The sequence below is a fragment of the Callithrix jacchus genome, chromosome 6 (genome assembly GCF_049354715.1).
Source record: "Callithrix jacchus isolate 240 chromosome 6, calJac240_pri, whole genome shotgun sequence".
NCBI lineage: Eukaryota > Metazoa > Chordata > Mammalia > Primates > Cebidae > Callithrix > Callithrix jacchus.
Genome location: NC_133507.1, coordinates 69,683,094 through 69,709,881, shown reverse-complemented (window position 1 = coordinate 69,709,881; position 26,788 = coordinate 69,683,094). Strand labels below are relative to the sequence as shown.

The 26,788-nt window shown below is 39.7% G+C and overlaps 1 protein-coding gene across 5 annotated transcripts in view; it reads right to left on the bottom strand.

Moving 5' to 3' along the window:
- The window catches only part of ITGB6 (integrin subunit beta 6), a 78,712-nt gene that overhangs the window by 25,633 nt on the left and 26,291 nt on the right, over positions 1–26,788 (bottom strand). For all 5 annotated transcript variants that reach the window (XR_013518907.1, XM_054257591.2, XM_035304709.3 and 2 more), the window contains 4 exons: positions 26,652–26,747; positions 4,819–4,908; positions 841–975; positions 209–626 (listed from right to left, as the gene is read on the bottom strand). Coding sequence is in view for 4 of the 5 variants with exons in the window: in XM_054257591.2 (XP_054113566.1) it covers positions 209–626; positions 841–975; positions 4,819–4,908; positions 26,652–26,747 (739 nt within the window). In the remaining variant the exon portion in view is untranslated. The remainder of the gene's footprint in view (positions 1–208; positions 627–840; positions 976–4,818; positions 4,909–26,651; positions 26,748–26,788) is intronic.

The window sequence follows — 26,788 nt, the reverse complement described above, 5'->3', positions numbered from 1 at the left end:
GTTCAGTTGGCAGAGATCTCACCCCAAGTGAATGTTAGAGCCAGAAAACCTACTAGAGAAGATTCAGTTACCCTAGGTCTAAGGCTGATCAGCAAATATTTATTGAGCACCTACTATGCCCAGTAAACTGTGGAAGGGGCAGAGGATGCCAAGCCGCTTCCTGAGACTTGAACAGCCACAGGGTCAGATGGATTTGGACATAGCCTACCTCCGCAGAGCAGCCCCTTGTGTCTCACGCAGGAGAAATTGTCACACTGGCAATAAGTCCCATAAATGTTTCCATAGGGAGACAAGTAGCAGATACACTGCCCACAGTAGCAGTCACCCCTTCCACTGCAGGAGGGATGATCTGGGGCCTCTTTGCAGGAATCCGTGCTCAGCATGTCCTCACCACACTCACAGTGAGGCCCCATGTGGCCAGGGTGACAGGCACACACCCCGCACTGGAAGGAGCCGTTCCCGTGGTGACATTTGGAGCTGTTCACTTCCACTTCTTTCTGACAGTCGCAGTTGCATTCTGGACTGACAAGTATTTCCAGGGCGTCCCCCAGCCCCACAGGCTTTATGATAATGTGCCTGCTTCTTCTCTCACAGTTTGGGATATTCACAGTCACGTTGAAGGAAGCCTGAAAAAGAAAATACTAATTATCTCCTTGCATCCACCAAAATGCATGAGGCGAAACAAGGCTGCATGGAAATCAGCTCTGCCAAAAGCATTTACTAGAAAAATCTTTGAAAATTGCTTTTAAAATTCTTAAAAGAAATCCAGCTTCAGTGAGCTCAGCTAACTTCTGACCCATCCAAGTATCTATCCAGATGGTCTATTGACCAGCTACTTACTGTGTCCCCCACTTTCATGTGAGAGCATTTCTTTTGGTGTGGGAAGAGAGTACCGTTGTTACACATGGCTGTAAATGACAAGTTGAGTCCTTCAGTGTCTCCTAATACTTCCAGTTCCACCTCAGACCGCAGTTCCTTTAGTTACAACATAAAAGAGTTCAGTGAAGTCACAACCCCAAAAATATAGCCAGAAGAAGAAACTGTGAATCATGCTCATTGAACTACAAATGAATGAAACTAAATTGGGCGCCAAAAGAAATTCAGTATATCATCAGTCAAAAGCAAGAGAGTGAGCCATCAATATATGCATTTCATATGTTACCAAATCTAAGGCATCAACAATTATAAGATACGCCATTATCTTATGACAATTAAACTATGACAAAATACCTCAAGATGTCCTGCACAACATACGAGTCAGTCCTGTCCATCTATCATTGCTTTGAAAATTATTTTACCCATTCTGAAAGATTTGGCAAATTCTCCTGCCCTGCATTGCATAGACTGGCATATGAAAGGCAATTCTTTTGCTTATATCTCAGTAACAAAATTTAACAACAGCTTCCTTTAGGTGTATCATGATTTCTTAGCTCCCATAAACCAGCTGTTTGTTGCTTCACAAAGAATCCAGAATTGAAGTCATTCCTCCACCAATGAATATTTGCTTCATTGATAGCAAATTTACACCCTGCTTCTCTGTTTTGGTACATTTCTGCATACGTAATACACTTTCATTTCAATATCGACTCACAGTACACGTTTTTTGAAGATATTTTAAAACAGCAATTAAACTTAATACTTAAGTAGCAACAATGCATTTAATAAATTAAAGTGAGTATAATCACAATTGTCCATGAAAACTACATCATGACTGCTGGCTGGCACCATAATGGTGATTGTAATTCACCATCAATTGTAAGGTGCAGCTCAATTTTAGAGACGTTGAAATGTGGGGGGAAAGCGTGCCTTAAAATCAGTATTGGAAGGTATATAGTACCTACTGCACATTTAGTCTGGAGTTAGGTCTGGGGAATAACACAAGACCGCTTTCTGCCCTCAAGAAGTTTATCATCTTACTTTCTCTCTTCCTTGTTCACTTACAAAATAAAAGTCCATATTTTGGGTGAACCAAACCAAATTATGAAAAATAGAAAAACAGAATAAAAGCAATTTAAAAATATTATGAATTAATTTATACTTCAGTTAATCCAAAAGTTTTAAGTCCACATACCCATTTGCTTGTTGGCATTTTAAAAGCATATTCAGCTTCAAATTTTCCTTAACTGTAATTTAAAAAATTTTGTTTTAATTTAAATTTTGTGAGTACATAGTATGTATATATATTTATGGGTTATATGAGATCTTTGATACCTATGTGCAAGTTTGCCAAATGTATAGTAAAATGACTCTGCCTATTGTTTACACTGAAACAATAAGATTAAAATAGAAGCAATGTTGGAGCTAGAGTCAGGAGCTGAATGAAGAATGAGGGATATGACCAGGAAGGCCATGACAGCAATAATGAGATCCAGCAGATGACATGATCTGACCTAAATAAAGGAAATTTCAGCATTGCTATAATTCAACAGCACATCGCAGATTTGACCAGGAATATTTTAGTGTGAATTTTCTAACGAAACTACATAAATGATTATTTGCATTTTTCATAGTTTCATTCATTCATTTATCGAGCATCTCTTATGACCCAGGAAAAGCAAAAGAAACCAAGTCAATTCCCTCCTGAAATGCAAATGCCAGCAGGGGAACTTATTCTTGGGATTGCTGATAATTCAGTAGCTTTTATTATATGATTGGGGAAGAAAGAAAACTAGTGAATGATGATCAGATAAATACATATGGATGTTTAACGTTTTTTAAAATATCAATATGGCACTGTAAAATACTGAACTGAAGTTTTTAGCCACAAAGTTACAAACACAAAGTGTCTACCTCTGCCCTACTAGAGGTCAGTCAGAAGCATTTTGTACTTTCTCTCAATATGTTCTCTTTCCTTCTCTCTCTTTTTATAGATTAGGAAGAAATTCTGTCCCCATATTTTAAATTCCTTTTAACATACATTTAAAAATAACAATAGAAAAATAATTTGAACTAGTGCCAGGATCTAGTACAGACTTTGCCCTGTGAATCATAAAGTTTCAATAATAACTCCAGTGCAAGATGGTTTCATTTGAGAATAATAGATACTTCTTTTTAGTATTTCTGAGATAGCAAAACAAGAACAGAAAATTTAATTTAAATGTTTCATGCCTTGATTTCAACTACCCTGTAAGTCATGTGAAGTTTTTGGGATCATAAAGTGAGCCATAACCCCTGGCAGAGCAAGCAGAGGCATGGGGGGGGGGGGGCTGCTCTCACTGGAGGGGAAATATTTTTGACAATTTAGTGTTTTCCAATCTGCCTGATTTCTTTGAAGATGTTAGTGGCCAACACTGTTGAGAGTACTGGGTTCGAAAAAATAGGTGTGTTCTAGTACAGTGAAGGATTGCTGTGTGATTTTATTTGATTCTACACATTAAAACTTTAATTACTGCTTGAGAGGGAGGAAGGTTTTTATAGCATTTTGTTGATGAGCATTCTCTGTCTGGAACAATTTCAAGCATGAGCTAATGTGGTGATTAATTTGATGTGATCTAAGAAAACTGAAATTTCTGAGGCTGTCAGTAAAACAAACAAAACCAAACAAAACCATCATCCTATAATTTTAATGAACACATCTGTATTTTATTTTCTGAAGAAATCAAGTATTTAAGAAGGAATATCTTGCTTTTCCTCCTTCAGAGGAGTTTCAAAAATTGGTGGGGCAATGTCAAAATCACTGGGGAGTTTTTGTTTTTCTTTCCAAAATATGTAGCTCTCATTTCTTCTAAAGTCCTTCAAAAATGTCTGTGAGGGAATCTGGATAGACCTATTTTTTAAAAACTTTCCCTGTTGATTCTGATATGTCATTTTAGTTGAAGAATGCTGGTTCAGTACATACTATGTGTTGGCATATACTACATATGGACCATTTGTTTGTCGTTTTCAACCATCAAAAATCAGGAGAGTTGTTATTAATTTGTTCTTAGATAGCTGCTGTTTAAAGTAAATATTAAAGCTTTACTCCTTTCTAAAAAATTTACTTTTTTTCATTCCTATCCTAATTTAGGGCTTTCTCTCTCTCTCTCTCTCTCTCTCGATCTGTGTTTGTGTGTGTGTGTGTGTGTGTGTGTGTGTGTGTGTGTGTATTTCTTTGTATGTAAAGGCAAAAAAAAGGGGGGTGATATTTAGGAAACAAAATTAAAAATAATTGACAACCGGCCATCCATTGTTGACTGAGTTATGAAATGGGGGCAAAGAATGAGAACATAGCAACATTGTAGGTACCTATTCTAATTTTAAGGGAGGGATTCTGTCCTCAGGTACTAATTCCCAAAGTCAAAGCAAAAAATTACATACCTACTCACAAACCAGTGGAAAATGTCCCGAGTTCCCAAAGGTATAGAAACTAAAAAGCAGCATTTTTTGTGTACTGGTGTTTTGGTGCATGGCCAACACTTGTATTTTTGCTTGAGTTATGACCTAGTCTTGTCAAGCCTGTAGAGTTAGCTCTCCACATAATTCCATCACTCACTGGCAATTTAAACTTCATATTTTTCAGACAGAGGAGAGCTTAATTGTATGAGTTGTGGAGGCTTTAAAATTGTCCTGGCAACAGTGTTGCTGTTGCTTATTATTATAAAAACAACCTCAACTTTATGATCAGTTTTATGGTTTTTCTATCTTCAGCTACACCTTTCAAAAAGAAGATCAGCAAACAAAATGAACAAAATTTATATTTTGGCTGCATTCATACAGAGACATTTTTTGAATAAGCACTTTCTCTACCAACAAGTAACTAACATTTAACAGCCTAAATAACATCTTAGTTTTCGAATACCAAAGAAATGCAAGAAAGAAGCCAGCTGTAAAATATCCTACTTCATAAGCTGAGATGATCAGCTGGAGAATGTTTCCGGAGTCCTTCTGAAGTACCCCTACTGTAGCTCCAGGAATAAGTTTTGCGTAATTCTGTAAACAGAAAAAAAAATAAGTCAATCTATGTTTGCTCACGGTAATTGAGAAAAGTGTGGGTTTGAGCCTGCTGGCTATGATTGCCTCTATTTAACTGGCCGGGAAAAACAGGTTTGTGATAACAAACCTGCTTTCCTCCTGAAACTGCAGCCCCTACTTTGTGCTACTTCCTGTGCTCAAGTGGGAAATGGACTGGACAGAGTCACCACTGGGGCAACCCAGGGTCTGTGGTTGCCATGGTCTAGGGCTGTGATTTATATCTCTGGAGAGTCAATCTCAAATAATAGTAAAATTTCTATCATATCTTCCATTTGTGAAACATCATTTGTCTAAAGCATTTTGAGCACACACCCAGGAACTTCTCTTTTGATAAGGTTACAGAAACCAAGGTTTGGTGCACATGGGCAATGAGGGGAATCAGGTCATTCTGTAAGTCATTCAGTTTAGGGGTCTTAAGGCGTAATCACTTAGTGGAGAAAGAGAATGAATTATTGGTTGCTTGCACAGAGCTCTCCCTTCCTCCTGGTAATGAGCTACCTTTCAGGATGCTAGTACCGTGCTGGGTTTGGTTGGAACTGCTCCTACTGTATCACCATCAAGTGAGTCAGAGGCTAGTACAGAAAGCATTCTCTACCCACAGTACTTCTTTGAGGTGTTGTTCCCACCTGAGAACTAGCAATATGAGTTCATCATCAATCCAGGTATCGGGCACGGCCAGAGAATGAGGCATGACAAAGAAGGGAATTTTCCAGACAGCTGAAGATTTCTCTGCCTTGGAATTTTATGTTTTTTATTTTGTTGTTTTCAAATGAAAAGTTTTCTAAGGTGTATGATACATATACCTGTCTTCTTAAACAAAGATTTCCCCAAATACTTTGAGTTTTTCTTGAAGGAATGGAGTTAGACTCATCAGTATTAACTATACTTCTGTCAGGCACGGTAGCTTATGCTTGTAATCCCAGCACTGTGGGAGGTTCAGGCAGGCAGATTACTTGAGCTCAGGAGTTGAAGGCCAACCTGGCCAATATGGTGAAACCCTGTCTCTACTAAAAATACAAAAGTTAGCTGGGAGTGGTGGCATTTCTGTGGTCCCAGCTGCTTGGAGGCTGAGGCAGGAAGATTGCTTAAGCCCAGGAGGTTGAGGCTGCAGTGAGCAGAGATAGTACCACTGCACTCCAGCCTGGGTGACAAATTGAGACCCTGTCTCAAAAAAAGTAATAATAATAATAAATAAAATAAAATATAGTTCTACAATCATCAAAGGCTTTTGAAATCCCCAGAGAGGTCACACCTATACCAAATGGGCCTTGACTATTATGCTGCTGCTTCTTATATTTGTTTTTAAATGATTTCTACCTTCTCCTTGGTGAGCTCTAAGATATTACTCACCTACTAATTTACTCATTTATCTATTTATTGTTGCATTCAGCATCTATTAAGTAGGATTACTATATTGTACTATGTCAACAACCACACTTTCTGCCAGCTGTGGTCTTCTGAGTTGCTGTGTGCTGTGAAATTGGATGACTGAGTTTATTAAAACTGTATGAAAAAAGTAAGAAAATTTTAAAAAGTAAAGAAAAGAGTAAAGCTTTGAGAAAAGGAATCAGGGCAACTCTTATAGTTGAAACATAATGATATTCTATCGTATTTAAAGAAGATTTAAGTGTTTTAGAAAATGCACAAAACTAAATTAGAATGCATAATTATCATTAATTATAATAGTGATACTAAGAAAATAAATCAGGACAAAGGGAACCAAGGAGAGGAACAAATGAAGCCCGGGTGGCATGAGAACACAGAATGCATGCAGGGTGTCCCGGGCACTTTCTAGAGGTGGGCCCTGGGCGAGTCCAAGCTTTCTACAACTTCTGGGTAGAAAAATGGGTTTTGGTTTTGATTTGAGGGTTTCTAATATTTCACTAATTTAGTGTTCATGATTGTGTTGAAGTTTGAAGTCAGTAGAAATCTAAATTCTTTTTTTTCATTCATTTTTATTTTTAGAGACAGGGTCTCACTCTGTTGCCCAGGCTGGAGTGCAGTGGCCTGATCATAGCTCACTGTAGCCTCGAACTCCTAGGCTCAAGCAATGCTCTCACCTCCGCCTTCCAAAATGTTGGGAATACAGGTGTGAGTTACTGAGCCAGGCAAAATCTGAACTCTTAACAGTGTGAGATGCTGCTGTGCCTTGATGCTGTTTCATTATTGAGGGGGCTGTGGGCAGTAATCCAGGTAACATTCCTTCCTTACCTTACCCCATGTACCACATTGCTGCCTATTGATGGAAGACCCCCTTCTGTTTCCCTGAGTCAGGGAAAACTTGTAAAATATGAGGAAGGCAGTGGTTCATGGACTTACCTTCCCAAATAAACACATGTCACCAAGGGCTGTGAAGCATGTGACATGTGGTTAACAGCGAACACCTACACAGGAACTTGAATCGCTAAGTGAAGCTGGAATATGTGTAAATTTGACTGATCCCAAAAGTGACAGCAAAGGGAACCTTTAGAGCTTCACAAAGAAATGTTTAGGTCCCTTGGGAGAAAGATTTCAAGGCCCTTAGCTTTGTATGAAACTACTATCATTGGCTGAGTGTGGTGGCTCACGCCTGTAGTCCCAGCACTTTGGGAGGTCGAGGCAGGTGGATCATGAGGTCAGGAATTTGAGACCAGCCTGACCAACATAGTGAAACCCTGTCTCTACTAAAAATACAAAAATTAGCCAGGCATGGTGGTGTGCACCTGTAATCCTAGCTACTCAGGAGGCTGAGGCAGAATTGCTTCAACTCCAGAGGCAGAGGTCGCAGTGAGCCAAGATCATCACTACACTCCTGCCTGGGTGACAGAGCTAGAGTCCATCTCAAAAAAAAAAAAAAAAAAAAAAGAAAAAAAAGAAAGAAACTGCTATCCTTGAAAAACATCCTGGGAACTCTGAGGCTGAGGTATCACAGATATGTTCCGCAAGCACTAGTTCAAGTGCGCCTCCAAATTTGCAGTTAATTCTTGGCTGACAAAGCCAAACCCGTCCACTTCCTAAAGCATAATTATGATTCTGCATGTGGTATGACATTTGGCATTTGGCTATTAGGACAAGTGGTTAGCATTAATTGCTGATTGCCACTAGAGCTACGATATAAAAGGGTTGGCAGCCAGTAGCAGTAACCAGTGATAACACTGACAATTGCACAGAGGAAAACTGTTAATTTCTGGATGCTGAGTCCCCCCAAAAGCATTTTAAATAATCAACTAAAAATATGGACAATTTGACTTCCTGCTTTAACACTGTCAAAAATTATACTTTAAATATTATAGTATTATGATTACTGTAAATATCATGTATCCAATGCCTTCCTTTCATTAAAGTCTTAACGTGCTATTATAAATCGTTGTGATTAAACATGTTTAGTGCTAGAAAAAGGATGATTTTGCACGCCTGGATGTGATGAATTATAGCATTTGTGACTCTAAAAGAGGGTGCTTGAATATTAGAAATGGTGAACACTGCAAACATGATGTTGCATGAGCTGATTAGAAATGCAAGCTCTTATGCTTGGACTTGAATTCTCTGTTGTCTATCTGCAGAATATCCTAATTATGGATTTTCCCCATCCTCCCTACCATACCACCCAGGAATTCATGAGGTTGCTTTTTTCACCCATTCATTCTGATTACCTTAGTTTTCTTAACTTCCTTCTTCAAGCCCTATTTATCTCTTCACTTGGCCCCCATCTCCAGAAAGATTACACATTTATCCAACAGCCTGCATTTGTTCCCTAGAAATCTTCTCTTTGTCGAAGAGACAGGATAAGAAAGGGACAGAGAGCCATTTAGCAGGCAGGTGTGATATAGAGAAAAGCACCTGCATTCCCACCTGCACATCCTGGGCTCTTCTCAGAGAGTGACTCCCAGTTTGGTGCTTCTCAGTGTCTGGCTGCCAGAACCAGCTGTCAGGTGTGTGTTCCTGCTTGGCTCAGGTCAGAGAAGCATGTGGTCACACATCTGCAGCCTGGTTAACTGTGGACAGGCAGTTGGTTGGTCTTCTCTTCAAAAAGACTTGGGCTGAGGACCTTGTAGAGCCTCCCTGGCTTTGATGATATCCTGACTTTTTGACCTGCAGAAGGGGCCGCTCCTGACGTTACCCCCATTCCTGCTCTGACTGCACCTCCTGTGTGGTTAGCTCCTCAGAACCTGGCTATCTGCTGGGTCAGTATTTGGTATTAACTGTATCCTTGCTGGGTATCTTGATTTGGTTTCTGCTTTGGACGGTGACTCTACCGGGTCCTTACAGCCCACTCTTGTGACATTTCTACTATAGTCTCAAATACCCCTCCCACCTCAGAGCTCAGCATCCCTTATTTGATAGAGATCACATGACACATGCCTCTCATTCGAGGGTGAGAAGTCAGAAGCTGAGTGGTCACATATCAGCTAGCAGCAATGCGTTCTTGCTTTTATTATTATTTTAATAGACACATAATGAACTGTACATATTTATGGGGTACAGTGTGACATTTTGATACATGTATACGATGTTTAATGATCAAATCTATCACATTTTAAGGAAGAATTTGTAAAACCAAATGCTCAGTGCAGCCAGTTGCTTCCCTTTACTCTCTGCTTGCTTAACTCTCTTAATGAAGCCTCACTAACGTGTCACTAATGTTACTTTATTATGCCCACACCACTGTTTGTTTTTAATATATTATTAACCAACATCAGTGTTTCTAATATGAAAATAGACTTACTATATATATTCTAGTGAAATACATTTACTAAAATATTAGCTTTTATAGACTGAGAATTTATGATGTTAAATAGTCAGCTCACAAATTTCTCCTGTAGTCTTTCAAAGTATTTTTTGTTATTACTTTGTATCTCTTCAGTCAATGGCTCCTTTCGGTGCATTCTTTCTTTCTTTCCCTGTTTCTCCCTCTCTCCCTTTCTCTCTCTGTCTCTCTCTCTCATATACTTTAATGGCAGCATAGCATACTTAGTATGCCAGTAATAAGTATATAGTTCAAGGAATATTTAAAGAGTAAACAAGCAAATACCATCACCCAGGAAATCAAAAAATAAAATATAAGCTGGGCTCAGTGCCTAATGCCTATAATCCTAGCACTTTAGAAGGCTGAGGTGGGTGGATCACTCAAGCCCAGGAGTTTGAGACCAGCTGGGTAACATAGTGAGACCCCAACTCTACATAAATACAAAAATTAGCCCGGCATGTCGGTGTGTGCCCGCAGTCCCAGCTACTGGAAGGATGAGGTGGGAGGATCATTTGAGTCTGGGAGACGGAGGCTGCAGTGAGTCATAATTGCAGCCACTGCACTCCACCCTGGGTGACAGAGTGAGATCTTGCTTCAAAAAAAAATTAGAAGGAAGGAAGGGAGGAAGGGAGGACGGGAGGAGGGGAAGAAAGGAGGAAGGAAGGAAGGGGAGGAAGGGAGGTAGGAAGGAAGGAAGGAAAAAAGAAACCCAGCAAGCAAGCAAGAGAAATAGACTATGACCAGTCCCCTGGCATCCTCCCATGTTTTGCCTTCCAGTCATTACTCCTCCCCATAAAAGTACAACCACTGTTTTGACTTTTATCGCTGTAGAGGTCAGGGAGGTTATCTTCATGGCCTTGTGATTAACAAGAATATCTTAAGTAGTATAGAAAAAGCACCACCCATAAAGGAAGAAATTAATAAATAAGGCTTCAAATTAATAATTTAATTATAGTTTCAATGCAGTGCCAATCAAAACGCCATCAAATTATTATGTGGATATGAACAAGCTGATTCTAAAGTTTATATGGAGAGGCAAAAGATCCAGAATAACCAACTCAACACTGAAGATGAACAAAGTTGGAGGACTGGCACTACCTGACTTCAAGATTTACTATAAAGCTGCAGTAATCCAAAGAGTGTGGTATTGACAAAAGAATAGACAGACAAATGTAACAGAATAAAGAGCCCAGAAATAGACACACATAAATACAGTCAATTGATCTTTGACAAAGGAGCAAAGGCAACACAATGGAGCAAGGATAGTCTTTTCAACAAACTGTGCTTGCACAACTGAACATTCACATGAAAAAAAAATCTAGACACATTATTACACCCATCACAAAAATTAGCTCAAAATGATCACAGACCTAAATGTGAAATGCAAAACCATAAAAATCCACAAATATAATGGGAGAAAAATCTAGGTGACTTTGAGTTTCTTGATGATTTTTTAGATATAACACCAAAGGCACAATCCATGAAAGAAAGAATTGGTATCTGGACTTAAAACTAAAAACTACTCTGTGAAAGACAGTGTCAAGAGAACAGGAAAACAAATTATGGAAAGGAAGAAAAGATTTGCAAAATATGCATCTAATACGGGACTGTTATCCAAAATACACAAAGAACTCTTAAAAGTCAACAAGAAAACAAACATTTCAATTAAAAAATGAGCCAAAAACCTTAACAGACATATCACCAAAGAAGATAGAGAGATGGGAAATAGGCATATGAAAAGATGCTCCACATTATATGCCAGCAGAGAAATGCAAATTAAACAACAATGAGATACCACTATGCATATATTAGAATGGCCTAAATCCAGAACACTGACAACACTGAATGCTGACCAGGATGTGGAGCAACAAGAATTTTCATTCACTGCTGATAGGAATACAAAATGATACAGCCACTACAAAAGACAGTTTGGTAGTTTCTTGCAAAACAAACACTTACCATATGATCCAGCAATCAAACTCTTTGGAGTTTACCCAAAAGAGTTGAACACTTATATCTACACAAAAACCTGTATACAGGTATTTGTACCTGCCTTATTAATAATTGTCAAAACCTAGAAGCAACCAAAATGTCCTTTAGTAGATGAATAGGTTAAGAAAAAGCTGCTGTACATTCATCAAATGGAACATGATTCAGAGCTACAAATAAATGAGTTATCAAGCTCATTTATTTGAAGATGGAGGAAGTTTAAATGCATATTATTTAGTGAAGGAAGCCAATCTGAAAAGTCTTCATATGGTAGTTGACATGGTTTGTTTGGATTTGTGTCTCTGCCCAAATCTCATGTTGAATAGTAATCCCCAGTGTTGGAGAAGGGGCCTCTTTGGAGGTGACTGGATCATGGGGGAGAACTTTCCCCTTGCTGTTCTCATGATAGTGAGTGAACTCTCGTGAGATCTGCTTGTTTAAAAGCATGTAGCACCTTCCCCTTTTCTCTTCCTTCTTCTCTGTGCCTGCTTTTCCTTCATCTTCTTCCATGACTGTAAGTTTCCTGAGGCTTCCCCAGCCATGCTTCCTGTACAGCCTGCAGAACTCTGAGTCAATTAAACTGCTTTTCTTTATAAATTACCCAGTCCCAGGTAGTTCTTCATAGCAATGTGAAAACAGACTAATATAGCAGTATTTCAACTATATGGCATTCTGGAAAAGACACTGTGGAGCCAGTAAAAAGATGAGTGGTTGCCAGAGGTCAGGGGCCAGTCAGAGAGTGATGAATAGGCAGAGCACGGAGAAGTTTTAGAGCAGTGAAATTACTCTGTATGATATTAGAAAGGTGGCTACATAATAATTATATGTAACTCATAAAGTGTACAACACCAAAAGTGAATCCTAATGTAAACATTGGACTTTGGGTGATAACGATGTATCAATGTAGGTTTATCAGTTATGACAAATGTGCCACTGTGGTGGGAGATGATAATGGGAAAGGCTATGCATTTATGGAGACAGGAGGTATATGGGAAATGTCTCCATACCTTCTACTCAGTTTTGCTGTGAACCAAAAACTGCTTGAAAAATTTGTCTCTTTTTAAGAATTAAGAATTTCATTCTTAAATGATGCCTTTAAGAGCATGAGAAGGAGCCACTGAGTGGGAGGAAAATATCTGTAGCACATGCACCTGACCAAGGACATGGAGCCAGAATATCTAAACAATTCTACATATCAACAAGAAGAAGGCATCTTAATAAAAATGGATATGCAAGTGGCAAATAAATATGTGAAGTGTTCAACATTAGGAGTCTCTAGAGAAATACACATTAAAACCACAACGAGATGCCAATGTGTACTCACTTCACTAGAATGGCTAAAATTTTAAAAACTAACAGATCTGTTGGGTATTTGACCACCAGGAGTCATCAACTCCTACCTGAATTCCTCTCCCTGAGCCAAGGGAGGTATGGACCCGGCAGACTCCTTGGCTCTCACAGGAATCTCATCTGCCTCTTTCTATGTCTCTCCCTTTCTTCAGGAGTTGCAGTTGCCAACTCAGGGGACTTAGAACAGGATTGAGAGGTCTTCACAAGCCCCCTGACATCCCCAAGCACTGCCTGCATCCTCAGAAGCCCAGGCTCCCGGAGACACCTTGGAATAGCCTCAAGGTGGTGGCAGGAATGCATGGGGAGTGGACCACAGCTCTTTATCTACTGAGGGCTAATTGGCTCAGGGAACCTGCAGTTTAGACAAAGCTAAGGTACCTAGAAACTGACTTCTACCATCACTGGGAAAAGAATAGCTAGAGCTAACCTTTAGACATTGTAGCTGCTCCCTTTCATTGTTCATGGAAATTCTACTTCTTAGGTACCCTTGTTATTCCTGTTTTATGGCCAAGATCCTGAGGCTCAGAAAGTGTTGTTAACTTGCCTGATGTCATCCAGCCAGGAAGTAGTAGGACTGAACCCGCATACTCATATCCTCTTTCCTTATATTCCCTTTCTAGAGCCAGACCTCTTAACCAGATCACTTCTGTTAGGTGCCTGGCAATGGCTATCTTGGACTTGCAATGTCATTGTTGACCTCCAAGCGAGGTTAGTAAGTAAACCTGACTGGGTATGCTCATTTCCTTGGGTTGCTGAAGTCCCACACCAGTTTGCGGGTGGCTTGCAACAACAGAAATTGTTCTGTTCTGGAGGCTGGGAGTCTGAACCCCATGCTCGCCTCTTTGTAGCTCTGGCAGCAATCCTTGGAGCCTCTTGGCTTGTAGTTGTAGCTCTCTAGCCGCTGTGTACATTGTCACATGATGTTCTCCCTCAAGTGTTGGTGTCTCAGTATCTCTTCATATAAGGACACCAGTCATATTCAATTAACGGTCTGTCCTACTCCAGTATGACCTCCTATTAAGTTAACTTACTATATCCACAATGACCCTATTTCCAAATACAGTCACAGTCTGTGGTACTGGGCATTAGATCTTTAATATATTTTTTAAAGGGGGAGAGAGACATGAATCAACCCATAACACTGGGTTAGGGTTCTTTTGATTTCTTTAACCTAAAGCCTTAGTTTTAACTGGACAGATAAGTACCTTGCCCAGTCACAGATGTAATACATGGTAGAAATGGGTCTTGACTCTAGAGTCACTGTTCACTCCTCTTCACCAGGCCCCTGCCAGAGAAACTAGTGCAAATGCCAGCAGCAAGTGAGGGTGGGAATCTTATTAGAAATTTAAAGTAATAATGCCATATATATATACACACATATGTATCTATATGCATATGTCTATATATGGACTTAGAGATTGTAGAACACTTATTATAAGGATTTAGAGATTATAGAGCACTTTTCTACCCAAAGCAAAAAGAAAGGGAGAAAAGGGTTGTGGCTCCAATGACTTTCAAACTCAAAGGCTACATTTTGAAAGAAATGTAGGAAGTAGCAAAAGCATAGAGGCAAAAGAAAAAAAAAACTCCTAGGGGACTGTATTGTGCTATTTATCTGGTCAAAGAAAAACAGCTCTTTGCTGGCAAAGCCTTGCTTTTATGGAGCCACATGCTTCTTCCAGAGCTAGAGGCAGACTGGATTTGCTGAAACGAGTCCTTCTTCTGAAGGCAATCAGAAGGCTTTCCTTCCGTGAGGTCTTTCATTCTTGTGGGGTTTTATTCTGCTGGTTCTCATGTTCATTATCAGTAAATTCAGAGCTTCCGGTATTATGCAAAAGTTTACCCCCAGGCTCAGCTGTGTTACTAGGACACCCAAGATTCCAAAAAGAACATGTAATTGTTCCTGGCACAAGGGTAGCATGAATGTCTATCTCCGGGTTGCATGATATCTGCTTTGCCTTCAGGCTTTCAATTGTCGGCATTCCATAGGCAGGCAGGTAGCAATGGGAGTGTGCTAATTAGATCAGGTGCTTGATCTTGAAGTCTGCCCCAGCAATGACTAGCTAGTCAGCATCGGAACTTTTGAGCACTACCTGTCTTTCTCCCAGTCTGCCCAGAATGTAATTATCTTGTCAGCTAAGAAGCTGGAGCGAACAGCTGAGCGAGTGCTCGGCAACAGTAACAGAGTGATAAGGGAAGACAAATGGACCCATGGTGCATGACTGTTCTGAGACAAACGAATGCACAGAGAAGCACTGGAGAATGGAGACTTAGAGAACAAAGAGGCTACATTGAGTATTTTGTTCCTAAGGATACTTCAGATCTTCTCTTAATAAGATTACCTTGCCTTTGGAGAGGAATTGCAGATCTTTGCTGACTAATTCAAGTCCCAAAGCTTTAGAAAGCTCTTTTAAAATAGGAAGCGATGTGGGGTTCAGTAGCAGCCTATGTGCTTTGCAGGCCAAACGGCAGGTAATAAAACTTTGAAGGATGACCAGTAGGAAGGCAATGAAGGGGATGAGATAATAGCAAGTATGTGTATGTGCAAGGACTGCAAAAGACGTTTCAGCCCTTGATATTCAAAGTATGATCTGTGGACTGACAGCATCAGCATCATCTGGAAGCTTCTTAGAAATGCACTCTCAGCTCCCAGCCCAAACCTCTTGAATGAGAGTCTGCATTTTAACTGCCCCCATCCTGCATGTTGATTGGATACACCAGTTAAAAAGAGGAAGAAGAAAAAAAAAAAAAAAAAAAGAAAGAAACCACTGGTGCCTAGGTCTCAGGCCCAGAGATGCTGACTCAATTGGACCAGGGTGTAGCCTATGAATTGGGTTTCTTAGTAAAGCTCCCTATGTGATTCTACTGAGCACCAAAGGTTGAGAACTGCTGGTGTAGAATAGTCTGTTGGAGGAGTTTAGGATTTGGAAAATGAAGGCATTAGGTTTTTAAACCTATATACCCACAGTTTATCCAGGGTTTTCAGCCTGGCATACACCTGTAACATGTATACCCAGCAACAAAAGTATTTTTGGACCCCTGCTACCCACAGAATAGCACCCTGCTTATCTCCCACTGCCTTCGAGATTGAAGGGTCTGGTTTCTGCCTACTTCTCCCACTCTATCTCCTTCTACCCCTACTCACTCCAGGCTAACTGGCCTTTTCTCCTTTTCTCAAGTATACTGGGAACTGAGCCCTTTGCTGCTTTAGGGTCTTTGCCTCTTGAAAACTCCTCAGCCTTCAGCTTGCTTCCTCATGATCACTTCTGGAAAGGCATCTTCCCTGAAAATTCTATCCAAGGAAATTCTCACTTTCTCCCTTTTAATTATGGTCCATGGCTGTACATTATTCCTTTCCATTTCCTTGATAACACTATTAAAAGTTGTAATTGGTTATTAGTTCATTGTTTCTTGTATGTTTCTCCCTACTAGATTACAAGTCCATGAGGACAAAACAGGGTCTTTTTTTATTCTCCTCTACACTCCTACAGCCTAGTCCAGCACTGGGCAGAGGGAAAGCACATACATATTTGTAGAATGAACGAATGAAGGGAGGGATTGACTATGTCCCATGGGCCATATTTGGCCTGTTGCTTGTTCTTGTAAATAACTATGCTCATTTATTTATGTATTGTCCATGGCTACTTTCATGCTACAATGAGAAAGTTGAGTAATCATGATAGAAACCATGTGGCCACAATGCCTATCTGACCCTTTGTAGATAGGCTGCCAGATAAAATGTAGAATGCTCAGGTAAACTGGAAAGTCAGAGAAACAATGAAAAATTTTTAGTGTAAGTGTGATCCAAATATTGCATGGGACATATTTATGCCAACAATTATTTGTTGCTTACTTGACATTCGAACTTAACTGGATCTGCTGTATTTTTATGTGTAAAACCTGAAAACCCTATAGAAAAAAGAGTGCTAATACTTGAATTCATAAATAATTACCTCAACTCTTCAAGCTCAACAAATGATTTCCAAAATTTTATGTTTACTTTCTGAAGATTCATATTAAACCATGTTATGAATACGAGCCCCTTGGTAGGGACTCTTTTGGATAATCAGGCATAAAATTAAAATATATAATACTCTTAAACTCTTCTTATGTCCAGGGGCTGTCAGTTTCATTTGTCTTTTTGTGCCTTGGTGCCATGTGTGATTATTTCAAAGGCTGTGCCATGTGGAAAATGCTTGGTTGCTGTTAGACTCCTGCATAGTGATACAAGCTGGGTGAGCTTCCTTCAAACTTATAGTCTGGGCCAGCCTCACAGATATTACACAGAGTGGCCAATGGCAACTATAGGAAAGGCTTTAGGGGATACATGGGTGACTGAATTAGGCAGGAGTCCTCTTGTGCTGTGAGACCCAGAGAAAGCGGAGAAGGGTAATTACACAGCTTTGGGCAGTTAGCAGCTCAGAGAGGGGTCTTGTTCACAGATGTCAAAGTCAAAGGGTCACCATCAGGCATAAGAAAATGAATACCAGAAATAATCTGTTGGTCTTATTAATGTTATAACAAAAACATGTAAAAAAGTATTATGTGAATACGTAAAAAGTAACCCGGGATGTAAAAATGCAGGAGTTGTGCAGGTTTTGGGCTGCTGGTGGGAGAGGACAAGTTTGCTTTTATTTTAAAGTAGACACCTGTAAGTATGGCAACTACAGGCTCAGAATTTTATAGGATGGTCTTGATTTCACATAGCTATGCTCATCAATAAAAATGTTTGATGTATAACTACATGCAATTTAATTTGTATGCCTTTATTAGACTATACATATGTAAACATTCAAAATATTTGAACATACGTAAATGTACAATATTATACCAGCTAGTCTAAGTATGTAAATATATGCAAAGAAAAAAGAAAAAACTTACTTTTTTTTTTTTTTGAGAAGGAGTCTCACTCTGTGACCCAGGCTGAAGTGCAGTGGCACCATCTTGGCTCACTGAAACCCCCACCTCCCAGGTTCAAGAGATTCTCCGGCCTCAGCTTCCCGAGCAGCTGGGATTACAGGAACATGCCACCACGCCTCACTACTTTTCGTATTTTTAGTAGAAATGGGATTTCACCATGTTGGCCAAGCTGGTCTCGAACTCCTGACCTCCAGTGAGGTCCAAAGTGCTGGGATCACAGGCGTGAGCCACCATGCCCAGCTGGAAAAACGTATTCTAAAATGTCAACAATGGTTAGCTGTGTCTGAGTGGTGAGCTTATGAGTGATCTTTATTTTCTTCTTTGGGTTTTCTATATTCCCCATCACTTTTCTTTTTGCAAATAGTATATATTAGTTTTATAATCAGAAAAAGAATAATATTTTGTTTTGGCCATACTTCCACACTACATTGCTGGTGGAGGAGAAACTGATACAACTACTTTGGAAAGCAACTTGGATAACCTCAGTAAAAGCATAGATGTCATTCTCCTGTGACCCAGGGATTTCACTTCTAGATATAAATCCTCAATAGGGTATACGTGTGCAAAGATGTGCATGGCTGTAACATTTGTAATGCTGCACAATGGGAAGTAACCTGGCACCCTTGCTTGCAGAATGAACACATTGCCGGTAAGACTGTGAATGGAATGTGCATAGCAGTGGGGTGGAGTAAACTATATGAACATGTATTTTCATGAGAAACCTCAAAAACAGAACATTGAGCATAACAATGTTTCAATACCTGGCAGATGAACCAACAGATAAATTCTCCATAAATGGCAGAGTGCTTCAAGTGCTTAATGCCACAGAACTAACACTTAAAAATGGCTAAAATGGTAAAGTTTATGTTACATGTATCTTACCATAACAAGAAAATATAGCAAAGACCCCCCCCCAAATATATAACATTGAGTCAAAAAGCAAATGGTAAAAATAATATCTACAGCATGAAATTAAGCTTATAAGCCAAAATTACGTAATTAGTTATGGATGTACGTTGCGTGTGTGTGTGTGTGTGTGTATGTGTGTGTGTGTGTATTGAGAGAGAGCACACAAAAAACAAATGTGAGAATGACAAACACTATGTTTGGGACACTGGTTACCTCTGTAGAAGGAGAAGGGGACTGAACCAGAGTTGGGCAGTTACACAGCATGCAACTGGATCTGGGATGTTTTGTTTCTTTAAATAATCCAAAGCAAACACCTAGCAAAATGTTAACATTTGAGAAAACTGGCAATGAGTATGTGGGTGTTTATTTATTATTATTGTGACAGAGTCTCACTCTGTCATCCAGGCTGGAGTGCAGTGGCATGATCTCAGCTAACCACAACCTCCTCCTCCCAGGTTCAAACGATTCTCCTGCCCCAGCCTCCCAAGTAGCTGGGATTACAGGCACTCGCTACCATGCCCAGCTAATTTTTTCTATTTTTAGTAGAGACGGGGTTTCACCATGTTGCCAGGCTGACCTTCAACTCCTGACCTCAGGTGATCCACCCTCCTCGGCCTCCCAAAGTGCTGAGATTACAGCCGTGAGCCACCATGCCCAGAGGGTGTTTATTATATTACTCTATTTTTCTGTATGCTTTAACTGTATCATCATAATAAACCTATAGTCTTGGTCAGACCACATGCCCCCAATTTTTCACTTTGATTGGAATCATAGATTGTGGTTACTATAGATAGTAGCTGTTTTAGATGTGTTGACCCAATGCATAATGCTCCCTAGCTGTGTAGCCTGTTCTTACCACCCAGAGCTTAAACAACACACAGGGCAGAATCCAAGTATCTTTTTTTTTTTTTCAACTCTACACGTCTTTAAATTGCTTTAAATAGTGAAGAACCCTAGATGAAGTATTTCCTAACTTTAAAGCACTCTGCAATTTATAGGGAATTCATGTATTGGTTCATCTGTTAGGCAGCTCTGCTCCACCCTTGGGTTCTGTGCTTTTTAAAACTGGTTACTTGACCAGGAGTGGTGGCTCATACCTGTAATCCCAGCATTTCGGGAGGCCGAGGTGGGAGGATCATTTGAGGTCAGGAGTTCGAGACTAGCCTGGACAACATGATGAAACTCTCTGTCTACTAAAAACATACAAATTAGCTGGGCGTGGTGGCATGTGCCTATAATCCCAGCTACTCAGTAGGCTGAGGCAAGAGAATTGCTTGAACCCAGGAAGCAGAGGTTACAGCGAGCTGAGATTGTGCCACTGCACTCTAGCCTGGGCAACAGAAGGAGACTCTGTCTTAAAAAGAAAGAAAAAAAGAAAAAGGTGGTTACTTTATTTTAAAGTCTGTGTCTCTAGTGGTCTGGTGGTTAGGAATCATCATGCTTTCCGTTACAGCGGCCCAGGTTCAATTGTGAGTTATCTCAGTGGTTGCGACTGTAGATTCAGATTATCTGGGTTCAGATCTTGGCTTTTACATGCAATTAGCTTTGCTATTTTGGGTTCTGTAGCTATAAGAGGGAGTTTAAATGATAAAATGTGTGTAAAATCCTGAGCCCCAGGCTTCCACCTAATAAGCTCTCGACACATGTTCCCTCTTACACTATTATTATCCCAGTCATAGTTGCATATTATCTCCAGCCCTCAGTCCTCACCCCTATAAAGCGAAAGGCTTGGTCCCACACCATGATACTATTAGCATTGAAGGCAGTTTTATGATTGTCGATTAATTCACTGCTCCTTATAAGAAAGATGGCGAATAGAAAAGGGTGAAAACACTGATAGATGTGAAAACTCTGGCCCCTCAGCTGGAGTCTTTTTCCAGAACACAATCTCTAAAATGCCCTCATTTTGTTTTTTAGGTAAAATATTAGTTTACAAGTCTGCTGATGCTCTGTGGGACTTCTTAAGGCAGGCATTAGATCTTATTCTACTCTATAGTCACAAACTTTGGTCTAGTTCATGGTAGGTACTCATGAAATGTTTGAGAAATGAGGGAATCAGTGACTATGCAGTCCATAGCATCTTAGTTTCAATGATATGCTAGGCATCCTGGGGGTTGTGTAAATCTCAAAGCATTTAGAGCTTGCATTATTGAAATCCAATTTTAGGCAGGCAAGGTGGCTCGCAACTGTAATCCAGCACTTTGGGAGGCCAAGGTGGGCGGATCACATGACATCAGCTTGGCTAACTAATACGGCAAAACCCTGTCTCTACTAATAAACACAAAAATTAGCCGGGCATGGTGGTGCATATCTGTAATCCTAGCTACTCGGGAGGCTGAGGCACGAGAATCACTTGAACCTGGGAGGCGGAGGCTGCAGTGAGCTAAGATCATGCCACTGCACTCCAGCCTGGGTGACAGAGTGAGACTCTATCTCAAGAAAAAAAACATCCCATGTTATATTTCTACAAGTGTTGGCCTAATCAGGCATCTCCTTGAGATCCTGCTTTAAATCTGTACCTTTTTTTTTCTTATGTATACTTTCTCAACTATAAGGCTTTGAGTTCTTTAGAAGAAAAGTACTATAAAGTGAGACTGTTGGTGTCCCTTTTCTTATAGAGACACTCTTATTACAGGATTAGGGCTCTACTCAACGACCTTATGACCTCATTTAACCTGAATTGTCTTCCTAATTACCTCCTTAAAGGTCCTATCACATCGCTTCTCAGCCTTTTGGCTAAGATCAAGTGTAAAGGACCTATTACTACCATGCTAAAAAAAAAGTACTATGTGTGATCCAAGGAGTAACTGATGACTTTTCATGGTTAGGATTTATTAATTAGCTTGGAAAACACTCCCAACAACTCTGACTGATAATCTGAGGACATAAGGTTTATTTCCAAATCCTCCCTCTCTAAGGGATGTTTTCATTAATGAGGAAAGTGTAGGCAGCTGGCCCTCCTCAGTCTTTGTTCCAAGATACTATCAATTAAGGAGAAATGAAAATTCTTTCCATTACACTTAAAGAGCAATTTATTAACTCCATGGAGATGTTTCATAATCCAGAATTTGTCTTTTTACTCCTGGATGATTTTATTTTTACTACAATCACAAGTTTGGAATACTCCACCAGAGAATGAGATTGATAGGATAAAGAATATCTAGACTATGCCCTAAAATTAGCTATAGTACAGCTGGCTGAACTTTGTTATTTGTATGGAGATCATTGGAATTCATGGTAATTTCCCTCCTCCAGAATCAAGGTCATTGACTGTCGAGGCTGGAAGTCTTCCCGCCCTGTCTTTTTATTTTCTAAATACTGAGGCCAGAGAGATCAAGAGATTTCCACTGGAGCAAAATTCTTCTGATCTTTTCCAACGGGAACATTATAAAACTAAGCAATAATAAACCAGGCCAACAAATAGCAAAAGGGTCCAATTTCTATTTTCTCTGCCTCTTTTCCTCCCTTGCTGCAATGAAAAGCTCAAAAGAACCAAGTAGAAGAAAGAAGAGGTTAAATAACCGCTGGGTTATTGATTCCTGAAAAATGAAAACTTATATATGGTGGATAATTTCCACAAGCCACACAAGAACATCAGGCTCATAGCGTATGTGGCTGATGCTTATGTTTGTTTATAGATCTAATGGCCATCATGTGGGTACTTGCTTAGGGTGTTCCTTTCACAGCCTGCTGGAAGGCTGTGGAGCTTCTCCAACATTTGGTCCTGAGACTGAGGGCAGAGTGTTCTTTCCTCTATTGCCATTTGCCTCCAAAGTGGGCAGGATGGAAGAAGGGACAGCCAGAGTTGCAGAAGGTCCTGGCAATGCTCAGGTGCCCCCACTCGCTCTGTGCACATGGGCTTCCTCAATCTTAACTGTTTGTTATGTAAAACTTCAAGCCTTTCTTTTGATTAAATTTTTAAAAAGATGAAATGCATTTATTGCAATTTTTAAATCATTTGACAAATACCTACTGAGAATCTATTGCACGTCAAGAATTGGCCTAAACAGATGAGTAAAACCTATCATTCTCCTCAAGGAGTTAATGATTGAGGGTTTTCTGTCTCCAGAGGAAACGTCCCTTTGGCTGCATAAAAACCTGCTTGTGCCCCCTGTCCCCATGCTTTAGAAACATCACTTTAATAGCCAAGAGATATTAATTAGTGGTTCTAATAGCCAAGAGATATTAATTAGTGGTCATAGAAATTAGGGAGTAAGCTGGAAGTACCAGTATAGTACTTCTTGTTTCCTTCCTTTCTTTCTTTCTTTCTTTCTTTCTTTCTTTCTTTCTTTCTTTCTTTCTTTCTTTCTTTCTTTCTTTCTTTCTTTCTTTTTCTTTCTTTCTCTTTCTTTCTTTCTTTCTTTCTTTCTTTCTTTCCTTCCTTCCTTCCTTCCTTCCTTTTCTTTCTTTCTTTCTCTTTCTTTCTTTCTTTCTTTCTTTCTTTCTTTCTTTCTTTCTTTCTCTTTCTTTCTTTCTTTCTTTCTTCTTTCCTTCTTTCTTTCTTTCCTTCTTTCCTTCCTTGTTTCTTTCTCTCTCTCTCTCTCTCTTTCTCTTTCTTTCTTTTTTGAGATGGAGTCTTGCTCTGTCACCCAGGTTGGAGTGCAATGGCATGGTCTCGGCTCACTGCAACCTCCACCTCCTGGGTTCAAGTGATTCTTATGTCTCAGCATCCCTCCCAAGTAGCTGGGATTACAGGTGCCTGCCACTGTGCCCGTCTAATTTTTATATTTGTAGTAGAGATGGGGTTTCACAATCTTGGCAAGGCTGATCTTGAACTCCTGACCTCATGATCCACCTGAACGTGACCTCCCAAAATGTTGGGATTACAGACGTGAGCCACCACACCCAGCCCTTTGTTTACTTTTGCTGTGTTTCGGCATCACATCACAAATATCAGGTCATATAATAATGATTGCTATTAACTTCACTAAAGTCATCTTTTCCAGTCAGATGTAGATATTTTGAACAGATATAGGATATTTTAAAGCCTTGCAAATAGCCCACAGTGATTAATAATATGATTTGACAATGTCATAAAGAATACTGATATAATTGCTTTTTATATCAATAGAGTGCTAGGAAGGGAAAACTATTCAAATAAGACAGTTAAGGTTTAGTGGCCTGATACTATCTTAATATAAATTAACAGTAAACATTTAAAAACAACAGAGGAAATATAAAACTTTTTTTTAACTTGGGTAATTTAATCCTGATTCTAAATGGTAGTTAGCACTAGGATATAATATACTACCCACTGCTCAGTCTATTATCATTGTTATCTTTAGAACCCTATAATTGGACAAACAGGAAACTATTCATAATAATAAGTTTGTTCAAAAATAATCTGTTGGCTGGAGTCTGGGGTGCACACTGCAGTCATATTGAACTGAAGGCAGAACTGCTTATTTTATCCTTTTCACTGTTTGTTTATCTCTGCTACAACAACGTATAGGCACATTAGACACTTGGGTGGTCCAAAGCATCCTGCCACAATTACTAAAAACTCAGTAATTTTTCCTGCATTCCATGAGTGGGCAACATAAATCTTATTTGCTGCAGACAGGGCCTTCATTGAACCTAAGCCTTGTCGCCTGTGCAGGCAAGTCGCTATGCTTAACATGTAACTTGGGCAAATAATTTTCCTTCTGAAATTTCCATGAGATCTAACCACTTAATTGCTTTATTTATTCTATCACTGGTTTTATTTTTCAGTGATTCTTCAGTAGCTACATTCCTTATATCACAGTTATCCAAAGATCAAATTTCACAGGACTCCTGCACACACAGGTTTCTTCTAAAAGATGTGAATTGAAAGGCAAACAACCATTAGTGGTCTGTTTTCAGTTTTCATTACCAATAAAATGAGAGATCAGTATTTTCATGCTGCGTGAAGGCTTCAGGGATGTGCAATGTTGCTGTTATTGCAGACCAGGCTGCTGCCTGCCCCGACTAATGCACATGGAATGATGAGCCCATCAGAATAAAAATAAAATAATGAAATGGTCAGAGTCATAGAGTGGATGGCTGACCTGGACTATCAGATGACCCCCTGAAAATGTCCCTTTGAATTTAGTGAAGCCTGGATGGCAAAGACCACAGATCATGACAGAACATAAATTCGCCTCATAATGAGATTAGAAGACAGGCAAAATAAATGTCCTGCTGTTACATTAGAGGCAGGCTCTAATCTGGCATTTTCCTTGGAAATGATCATTTCCGTTGCAACAGGGGAATCATGGATGCCACAAGCTTAAATCTGACAGATTCTGTTTTGCCACGTAGTTATTTTTCTTCTTCCTCTGTCTTTTTAATAGTGGTTTTGGGGAGATCTATAAATGAGTTGTGGGTCTTAAAGACTATTACGAAACTGAGTTATGGGAGTCTATGTTCACGATCATCAATCGCATTCCCCAGACTCCCCTTTGAATAAAAGTTCTGTGCAACTCCTCCACCCACTTCTCAACTGGAGCCTTGCTGTGGAGAAGGTGTTGTGACCCCCAGGGTCCTCTCACACTAGCCTTGAGGATCAAAGACAGAATAGACTCACTATTGTATTTGGGGGTATTTAAAAAAAATCTCAACTGCAATTCTACTACTTAAAACCACTGGAAACAAATATCACATACTAAAAAGCCTGAAGAAAATGCCCAGATCAGGTGAACCAGTATGGTCTCTGAGTAGAACAAAGGTTTCAAGTATGGAGCTTGATTGCAAGGAACTTCCGTGGTCTGCAGCAGAAGGCAGTCTCACCTGGGAGTACAATACCCTCCTCTCATTCAAAATGCAAGATAGCATCTCCTGCTGGATCCTTTCTACAGAACCTGATGCAAGTTCATGGGGGTGTACCGTCCTTAGTAGTGAGTGGCATTTAATCAAAGCCTTCTGTGACATAATCTCAGAGTTTCAGGAGCCCTGTGAAGTCACCAACCAAGCTAAGAGGTTCTTTCAAAAGGAATGAGAGATCAAACCCTGAATTGAGGAGCATTTGACGCTTCTGCACAGAAGGCACAGACTATTTAATTTCTCTGCATTTTTTTCAGAGCCCCTGCTAAAGACTCCTTATTTCTCTGTAAAACTGCAGATCAGGAGTAAATCAACTCAGGGTATTTTGACATATTATTTTTCTTAGGCTGGGAAAAAAAACCACAGAAATCTTTTGCATGTGCATGTATTGTATTTTTTGCAGTTTGCACAGTGGTTTAGGGGCAGCACTTCATCTAATGAAACCATTCCCTTTTTGCAGCTGGTGCTTCCATTCAAACACTTGCGCTGCAAATCCAGCTGGTTTAAGGGATAAATTATCTTTTGGCCCCATATAACAAGTTTTTTTTTTTTTCCTTTAACTTTCCACTTCTCAATAGCTTGTGTCGCTGTGTGTGTCTTTTCTGTGTGTCTAATTCGCAAATGCCAAAGAAGGTGAAGTCAATTCTCCTCCCACTTTTAAGATTTTCTCTGTTCTCTGTTAATTCCCTCATCAGATGAACTAATTCAAGGGGAGAGAGAATACATTTTCTTATAGGTAGTGGTCCTATATTTATTGGCACTCTCCTCCAGCATATTTGTTTCATTTCCTTAACTTGGTCTTTCTCATCCCACCTTATCTGCCCCCCATGCCCTACTGAACCTCAGTGTTCAGTATTTACAATTTAAATTGAAAACAGTAAATGAGTCCACTTAGCCAAGCGCCCAGTACAGTTGGTGTGTGTTAATGATTATCTAATGGCCTTCCCATGTGTTAAACTCACAGAGTTAAAGTTTCATGTCACATAATCTCTTTGAAGGAATTTCCCAAGTTATTTTTGCTTACCTCATATAAACGAACTTGTTCTTGGGTTACAGCGAAGATCAATAACACGTTGTTTTGTACCAGTTTATCAATGAGTTGTCCAATTGTTGGATATTCCTAAAATTAACATATATAATTTTGTGTCATCTCAATAAAAT